The sequence below is a fragment of the Prinia subflava genome, chromosome 10, assembly GCF_021018805.1.
Source record: "Prinia subflava isolate CZ2003 ecotype Zambia chromosome 10, Cam_Psub_1.2, whole genome shotgun sequence".
Taxonomy (NCBI): Eukaryota; Metazoa; Chordata; class Aves; order Passeriformes; family Cisticolidae; genus Prinia; species Prinia subflava.
In genome coordinates this window covers 22,170,629-22,180,974 of record NC_086256.1, presented here as the reverse complement: position 1 = coordinate 22,180,974, position 10,346 = coordinate 22,170,629, and the positions used below count along the sequence as shown (strand labels likewise).

General features: G+C 40.1%; 1 protein-coding gene across 3 annotated transcripts in view; it reads right to left on the bottom strand.

The window, feature by feature from the left end:
• Positions 1-2,636: 2,636 nt before the first annotated feature.
• DENND1B (DENN domain containing 1B) overlaps positions 2,637-10,346 on the bottom strand; it is a 152,735-nt gene continuing 145,025 nt past the window's right edge. For all 3 annotated transcript variants that reach the window (XM_063407695.1, XM_063407693.1, XM_063407696.1), the window contains one exon: positions 2,637-9,985. In XM_063407695.1, coding sequence (XP_063263765.1) covers positions 9,425-9,985 — 561 coding nt within the window. In that variant the 3' untranslated portion in view covers positions 2,637-9,424. The remainder of the gene's footprint in view (positions 9,986-10,346) is intronic.

The window sequence follows — 10,346 nt, the reverse complement described above, 5'->3', positions numbered from 1 at the left end:
AAGTACCACCAGGAGCCCAGCCCTTCAACTTTCAGGAGGAATGTGAAACACGCAGTCACACAAAGGGAATAATATACAGCCCACAGCATATTCCAAATGTGCTTCCCAAACTTTGCTTTCAGAACTAGTACTTGTTTATGTTTCATATAGAATTTCCAACAGGATTGACTGCCTCTGGGCTTTTGAAGTGCAAGAAGCTGTTAGCATTTTTTTCTGACTGGTGAAAATCTGCAGACAGAATCTGAATACCAGCAGATCCACAACAACACTCCCGGCATTGCTTAGGTTTTTGTTGTTGTTGTTGTTATTGCTTGTCACATCAAATAAAAATCTAAATCCCTGAATTTGATAAAGTTATTTTTCATTTTGTGAACATGAGGTTAACACACAGTGAGTTCTGGAATGAAAATGAAATGCTTTGTCCATCATTCAGGATCGGCTGCAGCTGCATTGTATGAAAGTAAAAGTGAGTTGCAAAAGCAATTCTCATCTGCTTTTGAAGCACAACCAAGAAGTTACTAATGAATGGGAGAGTTTCTGATTTCTCCTTCTAAATAAATCCCCAGTAAATCAGTGCTTTGAGCTGCATTTTTCCCTCAAATGACACAACTCCTGATACATGAGCCAGCTTTCGTACCCAGGGTGGTACCACATGGCTGGCACACCAAACCCTTGGAGTTTTTCCCAGACACTTGGTATTGTATCGACAGGAAGAGTCCTGCTGTACCATCTGTGTAAATCTGCCAACTTACCTTAGACTGCCCTTTCTTGTTACCTCCTTTTCCAGTCCTTTCTCATTCTCGGGTTTGCAAGAACTTAACTCAAACACCCACAGAAGGCAAGCTGCAGCCACACTCTCAGTGCCTTGAGATAAAAAACTAAGGAAAGCAGGTGAACTTTACCTGAAAGGCTTCATACCTTCCTGCTCCTCCTGCAAAGACTGCTTTTATAATGTCCTCAAATGGCTCATAATCTGGACCTATGACAAAAAGTTTGTTTTCACAGCTATCATTTTAACAGGTGAAAAAATGTGGGTATACCTTCTGGAAAAGCAAAGGAATTACCACAAGATGGGCTATGCTTAATCTAGCAGTGAGGATCCCTTTGCTGCCACACTTCACAGCTGGTATCACTCTGCTGGCTGCAGTTAGGTAGCACAGGTCTAACAGCAAATGTTAAAATCACACCCTCATTGTTTTGTATCAAGATCATTTGTTGTTTTGTCATCAGTTGTGGATTGAATATATAAATATTGAAACCATAGTCTCTATGGTTTGTCTGCATAAGGTATCAAAATGCTTTTAATATAGAAGAGTGAATAACAGATCAGACTATACTGCATAGCCATTCAATGTAAAATATCCAGCTATGGCTGAATTATAGTCATACACCTGCAACTACATTAAAAAACTTTGTGAGAAGCTTCCCCCATATCTGGTGGCATCAATGCCAGGTGGCTCTTGGATGGATCCATGGCTGGCCAAGGCTGCGCTGATCAGCCACAGTGGCAGCACCTCTGGAATAACACAGTCAAGGGGACGAATACCCTGTGCAATAGCAGCTGAGAGAGAGAAGAGAGTATGAGAAAGCAGAAGCTCTGCACACACTGAGGTCAGTGAGGAGAGAGGGGCAGGAGCTGCTCCAGGAGGTGCTCCAGAGCAGAGATTCCCCTGCAGCCCAAGGTGCAGCCCATGGTGAGGCAGCTGTACCCCTGCAGCCCAGGGTGGTCCATGGGGAGCAGAGATGCACCCACAGCCCATGGAGGAGCTGTCCATGCTGGAGCTGGGGAAGAGTCAGCAGCCCTGTCTGAGAAGGATGGAGTGACAGACACCAGGCAGGGTCACCTCACCCCTTACACATCCCTTAGCCCACCTAAGTTACAGATAAAGCCTACCTTCCTTTTACTCCTGATCTTTTACCTCCAAAGCCAAGAGGTGCTTTCTGCAGCAGCCTCTCCCCAGCAGCAGCAAGGAGGGGGATGAGGGCAGGGCAGCAGCAAGGAGGGGGATGAGGGCAGGGCAGCAGCTGTGCCAATGGTCACACAGCCCAACAGGGCCATTAGATGCTGCAGGGGTTGCAGCCAGGCCCAAGGGGACAGGGCAGGAAGAGCAGGGGGTGTCCAGGTTTGCAAAAAGGGTAGGTCCCAGCACCTCCCAGCAGCACAGTCTGATCCTTCATCAGATGCCACCACAGCTATCACAGGTCAGGCACCTCTCCTCCCTCGCCAACAGGATCCCCAATAGCTCTCTGACAACACCTGGCTGAACAGTACAAAAATAGTTGGTGAGATCACAATTATTATTACTTTTAACATCTAACGTCAAAGGTTCAAACCATCAATTATTAGTGTACTTTCTTGCTCGTTTCTCCTTAACATGTTGATTTCTTAAACTATGAAAAAACAATAATATACGTACATTTTGGCAGTAATTTGAAGATCTAGAGCCCAAGAAAAGCTGTTTAACAAAAAGGAGTGATTACGTTTTTAGAAGATCCAAAATACCACTGGAATTTCAAAGGACATCAACATTTAACATTTGCACTAATCAATTCATTACTGCATTCAAGAAAACACATTCTGCTTTCTCTATATTCGAGAAAATGAAATGTTCATTCAATGGACAAAACTTCCAAAATAATGCAGAATCATTTTAATCTTTATGCCCGATAAGCATGAAAATGCTGCTCAGATCAACCCATCAAACAAGAACCTGCATCACCCAAGGAATTTTGATATTGTTAAATTTTATTTTATAGTACAGTGTTGGGCACTTTATGGTAATGTGGAATTCACCGAAAACTTCTACTGATGCCACAAACTTTGGAAGGAAAAAGAAAAAACAAACCACACCACATATCACAGCTCACTTAATACATCTAGACAGTGCACTACTAACAGTAGTCTAAGGTCAGAATTACAGTTCTCGAAATGACTTTGAACAGCAGTCCAGAAGGTGCAAAAGCATGGAGTAAATTTGGCTCTAGTTTTGTTAAAAGGTCAGAAACTACCTAAATTTTTAAAACTGTAAGGACAATGCTGGTTGTTTGGTGTGTGAGTTTTTTTAATCTCTAAATTATCAATAAAATCTCAATGTGTCCTGTACTTTATGCCTCTCTTTTAAGTATTAAGGGCTCACAATAAGGGGCATTATTGGGAATGCTTTTCAAGGGTCACAAAAAAAAGTTATGAAAAAAAAAAAATTAGAAGCATCAAGATACATGACGTTGCTTTGTTCCGTGTCGAGGCATTTCTCATCATATCTGACACAGATTTAAAATTAACAAACACAAACTGACAGTTTACCAAACATCTAAGCATTTTAAATTGCTCTTCCTCCTCAAAACCATGAAGTAACAGACGTGATGTGCTTGTGTGCAAGCTGCACCAAGATTGGCTCTTCCACAGTGCTTTATTGCCTCATTCAAGTATATTAATTTAAATAAGGTCTTAAGGAAAAACCAAGGATGAAAAGAAAATGTACATCAATATACAAAGAAATTCATTTACAAAAACCTAAAAGGATACTGGCAACATTAGCAGATATTTTAAGTAATGACTTATGATAATTAGGGATGTCACAAACTAAATTCTTCTGGTCATCGCTATGAACTCTCACCTCATTGCTGGTCCTGAAAAGCAGTACTTAACACCTCAACTTTTTACCCATGATAAACAAGTGATCAAAGCAAAAACTAGATGTCTTAAATTCTAATAGTTAACCTTACTTCAATTTAACCAGGTTTTACTTTTAAGAGTTACCTGGAACTACTGACATGTGAAAATTTGCCTAGGCTTTATTATTTCTTCAGAATGTGACATCCATAATCACTCCCAGTCATTAGAAATATACATTTGCCTCATTAGAATATATTTCTTCACGTTTTTATCATACAACATGTATTTCAAATCTACATGTAACTTTACATTTCACACATTTCTGAAAAACACAATTTCATGGATCTGCTTGAAGGCAGATGTGCACTACTAAATTACTTCGAAACAAGGAGAAATATTGCACAAAATTCACTGGAGATTTGAAAGTCAACACATTTCCCCCTCCCAACCAAGTTGCTCCCTTATTTTTAACAGAAGAAATGTTAATTCACACAGAATCGTAACAAATGTCAACATACTTGAACTCAACCTATTTTCCAAATGCTAATACTGTTACTGGATTCTAAATACAAGTGTTAGTATTGTCCTAAGTAATAGTACAATTTAATTGAGTACCCTTTACTACAGTACACCTTGGAGTAACTTCCAACTGTGTTACCTGCTGCATACTCCAAGCCAGCAGAGGATGGCGATGGCCCTGCCAGCTACGTGGGTTGTGGATGGCCCTCTAGACTGAGGTGGCTGTGCACTCACCAGAAACTCTGCAAGAATAAGCAAAGCAGCTTTCAGAAAGACCTGTCAAGTACTTTTAACTGGCCAATGACTGAAACTGTGGAACAGATATTGCAAAACGGATGAGGGAAGGTTTTGCCCGAACCAACCGTACCATCCCTTTCCATTCCCTTATTTTCAACCCCCCGAGGAACACGAATTCTAGGCCAGCTGTGCTCCATGCTCCTGGGGTGAAGATGAGGACACGTTCTGGTCAGCTCAGACTCTGCTAACAAGTAAACAACACCTGGCAGAGACAGACACGCCTAATAGCAGCAAAGAAGTTACTGAAGACAACTCATATCACCATTCATACTGGTTTTGCTGGTGCAATTATTTCTACATTCATTCTTCAAAGATTTACTGCGATACCATGGGAATTCACAGCCTTCACCATCCTGAGCTTTAGTTTAAACTTAAACAGCATTAAGGAAGCTGTTTAAGTTTATTACCCACTTTTGCTTAGCCTCAAATTTCAGGCTGTTGGGAATACACTGGCTAGAGTCTCACAGCACCTGGACTAGAGGCTGGTGAAGGGGAGAAGATGCTAACTCCTTGGAAATCAAGCTCCTCTTGAGCTCTCCCTGAGGAGTCAGGGAGGCCCATGGTTAGGGGTTCTTCCTGCAGGACAGGGCACGGTCAGGATTACACAGGAGGCATTTGCAGAAGGGCCTCATGCTGGCACTTGATTATTGCATGAAATGTTTCTTTGATTACTTACATGAATAGAGAAAGTATTTTAGATGCCTCTAGAAATTCTAATAGCTGCACCAACGAAAAATTGTTCTGTAGAACTGAATGTCATTGACTGTAAGTGGATAAAGAGAAGCTGTTTTAAACACTGGTTTAACTGTTCTTTTGCCTAGACTTTACATTGGTTACAAGAACACAAGGTTGTAAACTAGCTAATCCTAAAACCTGAAAAGACATCTAAAACAGAATTTTAAGGTCTAAAACACTCTTCTAATAGATTGGGTGGGATTTTCAGAAGCACTCAGCATTTGTCTAAACTCTGCCTGAAGTCTGTGTTGCAATGCCTGAGAGGGGACTTCAGCCAGTGCTGAGAGTTTCTGATGATCCCACCCCAACAGCAGCAGCACCACTGAAATGCTAAATGACAAGGAAGGGTTCAGTCGACAACTTCTATGAAAACTTCTACAACTACATTTTTTTCTTCAGAATAAGTCTATTTTGCAGAACTACATGATGCCCAAATATGTGAGATGGAAGAGCAAACCACTGCCTATTCTACACAGACTGCCCTCTGCATGCATAGAGGGTGGGTAGGGATCACCTCTGCATCCACATCCTCCCCTGATAGCTGCAGTTTTCCTTGCTACATCTCTATACACGTGGATAAGGCGGCTTTGACTGGGACAACGTACTATCCATTCTGCAAATCCCACAGGCAGTTAACTCCACAGGCAATATTACTTTTGCCTACATGACTGAGCTGGAACCACTGCAACTGAGCTAGAACTGAAATCTGGATTCCTTCCAAGTTATCTCTCCTGTGGACTTCCAGGCTCTGCTTCACCTCACTGCACTGGAACAACCCAGGAATCCCTTTGTCCTTCCACTGCCTCTGCTTTTTCCTTCCAAACCAGATGAGTGATACAGCTCATTTTAAGCAGACATTTATGCAAAATAAACTCAAATATATTAATTTCAAGTCCTGGTTTGATTTTCTGCATTGGAAATTTGTTCCTATATGTAAGTAACAGACCACAAAGCTTAATCAAATAACCTGGTATCTCCCTGAAACAGGAGAAATGGGAAGATTTTTGAGATCCTGAAGAAAAGTGATGCCTCTGAAGAAGACCACAGGAGCTCTGACTGAGCAGAATTCAGTTCTCACCAGTAGCTGGTGATAAATGTTGATGATTTGCAAAGACACTAGAAGAATTTCCACAAATAAAAAGCATACAAGTATAAAACTTGCAAAGTACTGTACCTGGAAAATTTATCGTAATATAGAATCCAATGTGGTACTAAAAATACTGCATATGTAGCCAATAAACAGTTTTATATTATCACAAGGACAGAGAACAAGAGTGAACCAGAAATATCAGTTTGGACTCTTATCTATTTGGTAACTGGCAATTCTATTCAAATAAGGCACAAATATTAGCCTTTTTACAAGATTACTGGTAGTAAGTGGAAAAGATTCTGTATATTACAGAGTAAAAAAATGTACCTACAGTTAAAATCAACATATATATATAAGAGTAAGCTATTTTTGAACCCATACAAGGTTCAAAATCAAAAAATACATACTATTTAATGATTGTAAACAAACTATGGGCTTTGTAAATAGTGAGGAAACAATGCAGCATAAGCACAGAAACATTTTGACTGATGTCAAATGAAAATAATTCTAAATTGAATGTTACCATCTTTTATTTTATCTGTTTACTTCTTTTCAGCCTGCATTTTCACTCTATGAAGCAGTGAATTATTACTACAATGCCTCAGTTTTGAAAGATTCCACTACTGAACTTTCAATTTTATTATCCTTATAAAATTTAAGAATACTGGCAGTCTCACACGGCTTCCATGTTTATTCCACAAAGCTGAGAATGGAACAACCTATGTGATTATTTGTTCAGTGTCTAACCTCATGTAAAGCCAGTAAGATTTCTGTCTGTACTAGACAGTCATTTTTGAAAACCATTTTCTGGCAGCATTCCTGGATTTCGGTGTTTGATGGTTTTGAAAGTAATGATGGCCATAATTTCTGGCCAACATTACTTTCTTAAAGCATTGATACTGTTTAATATCTTTAATAAATGAAGAAAACAAAGCAACTTAGATTGAACCATGGATAGAAACATCATGTGAGGTGAAGTGGAAAAGGAAAGGTGAACCTTGAAATTCCCACCACAAAATGCAAGGAGATGAATGAGGAGTCAGAAGTGCTCCATGAACCAAAACCTGTGTATTGCCTATCTTCTCTTAGACACAATTGCAGCACTATGCTTGGGCAATGTTCATTACCAGTAAGGGAGAACAATGCCCTCAAGTCATTCATGACAGCTTCAAACAAGAAACCATCAGGTTGCCCTGGAGCTTTGTCATCTGAACAGTACATGAGCCACCCAGCCTGACCCACTTGGAAAGCTGAGAGTGAAGATTTTCATTATATTTATGATACTTTTGATTTCTAATCGTGCAAAATATTTTGCCAGGTAATATTTTTTGTTATTAAAAAAGTTCACAACATATCATGTTAATGCACAAGAGGAAACCAAAGGATAAACAAATAGTTTGGAGTAGAGACCTCTGGATGTACAGCTGCTAATTCTGGAACACTTGGATTCTCCAGCAATGCAGATGCCCTCCCAAATGTTCATGCTTGATCAAACACAGATATTTCTGCAACATTTCCACTTTTACAACCTTTTATCTTTGTTGCACTGATTAAAAAACAGTGTTTGTAGAGGCTCATCCTTTAGTACTGGTCCAGCCCTTCCCATTCTGGAACAAGATGAAGCTTTGCAGTAACAAACCCCAGGTCTCACTCTACCGAGCCTCTCTGCTGAGGTTCCAAACACTGCCTCAGCCATGACATGGAGCAATTCCTTTAGGTCAGCTGCCTTGTAAGAAAGCAGCCAAAAAAACCCTTTGCATTTGTGTCAGCTAGAAGGAAAACGAATTAATAAATCTCAGTGAGGCAACTGATATGAAACTCCTCTACAAACGACTAAAGCACAATCTGATCCAAATACCCACCCCAGGAACGCGCTCACTCGGGCCTAGGCTGAGATTAACAGAAATCATTCATGCCAAAGAGGGAAAGAAAAAAGGTTCCATGACTTAGAAGACAGCAGAACACTCTTCTGAGGCAGGGTTCATTCTATATCCATGTGCTATTTCTACAAGGTATGTATGGTGAGGTGGAAACTGAAAAGATGAAGAAAATTTCAAAAATGAAAGAGCTGCTCCATAGAACACTAAAAATGTTCAGACTTAAAATATCCAAATATTCACCAGGAACACTGCCAGCAGGAGGACAAATGCTTGTTCTAAATAAATTATACATCAGGATCACTTATTCTCCTTAGAAGGTTTTGGTTGTCCAGCTTGGCTAAAATGAGAGTTGGATATATGCAGTCTCAATCTGAATCTGTAAATTTAGCTTTCTAGTGTTACAAATTAGGCACAAATTAGTTTTCCAACTAGTAAACTGCAGAAAATAAAAAATAATAGAAATCTATCAATTCCACTTACACTTGCCTTTCTGAGAATTTTTAGGTGAATTGGTCTACCTAGGGAAACTGGATAATGTGTCTTTAAAGTGTCTTAGTTGTAAACAGAGGTCAATAAACGTCACATAATTCAGCACTTCATGTACTTTATAAAAGAGAGAAAACCATGTGCTACCTTTTTGAAGTCTGGAAGACAGAGCCACAGTTTTAGTTTGGAGTAAGTTCCAAGTTATAGTCACAAGAAATTCCTTAATCTAAAAAAAGTCTCCTTCCCTCCCCTCACCTTTGCTGAAGCAAATTCCTGCCATGGAAAATCATTATTGCTGTTTTGTAGATTTGCATTCATCTTCTAAGACAGTTAAACCCCTTCTCAAAAGATTAAGGCAATTATTATTCATTACAAATATTAACATTTGTACATTTCAGACAAATCAGATTGCTTGGTTCATTTCATGCTAATGGGATTAACATAGTACCTTCAAGACCTGGCTACCTTTAGACGACACCCGTGGCTGCTTAGAGGAAGCAAACGCTAGGAAGCACCACACACTGGCTTATTTTTAACACAGAGACTAACTAGTACCTGATTTGAGAGTGCATTCATATATTTAGTTCCATTTTGTGGACCTAACTATAGCAAACAAATGAACTGAGTAAACGTAGAAGCGGATGTCCAATGGCAGAAAATGCGTACTCAACTGAAGAGAATTATTTTTGTAACAGAATATCTCTTATTCCTTTTCATTTTTTTGGTTATCATGTTATATGGAGTTACATGGAGTCCTGAGTAGTCTCCCTTTAACATCTGATGGGAGTCAAGTTTCTCTTCTCATACTTTTCTTGTTTTATTTCCACTGCTACTGCTGGATAAGCTATCCTTTGAAATATTTAAACCATAGTGAAAAGCAGAATTCAGTTTACATAATGACACCACTTCTTCAAGAAGTCCACCTTCTTCTGGAGTTTCATCTCCTTCCTTCCCACCTTTCTCCCAAGGGACCAGAATGGATGGCTGTTGAGCAAGACCTGCTGGGAGCTGATCTTCTGAGGTATTGCTTAGTGTTTCATTAGGCTTTGCATACTGACAGGAAGAAAAGCCTGCTTTGAAACTTTCTAGGGAAGTAAACTGGGCATTTGGTCGTACTGGAGACAGGCATGTCAAACTAGTGGTGTCCATTTTGTCAGTAGTAAATGTTTTGCCACTCTTCTCCTCTTCCATCCTTGAGAGAGATTCTCTCTGGCCACCAGAAGTAACTTGCTTCCTTGGCGACGGGGGGAGCTGCTTCCCATGCAGGACACTGTCATCCTGGCCGAGGTTCCACTCTGCCTGGTCATTAGCACTGCTGCAGAGCAGGGTAAGGTTGCTCTCACTAGGTGCATTTGACTTGTTCTGAAAGAAAAAACATGTGTTCATAGTTAATGTCACAAGAAACATCTCTACACTGGTATTTTTAAAGCACAGGTATTGGAAGGGATTTCGTATGTTCCTAAATCATGGATTCCCTTTGGGGCTCAGTGTCACAAAACAACTATCCCAGACACAATGCAAGGCCAGGTGTTCTTACATTCCCTCACAGAACACTGTCTCAGCCTAAGGACTGCCTCTGGTGCCACAAAGAGGAAGGATTTCTGTCTCCTCTGTCCATTCAGTCTTGGCATAAGCAGTTTTGACAGTGAACAAAGACACACTTCTCTAGTTTGTACCCATAATATGAGAGGGAGGGAGACTAAAACTAAAACCAGATGGCATT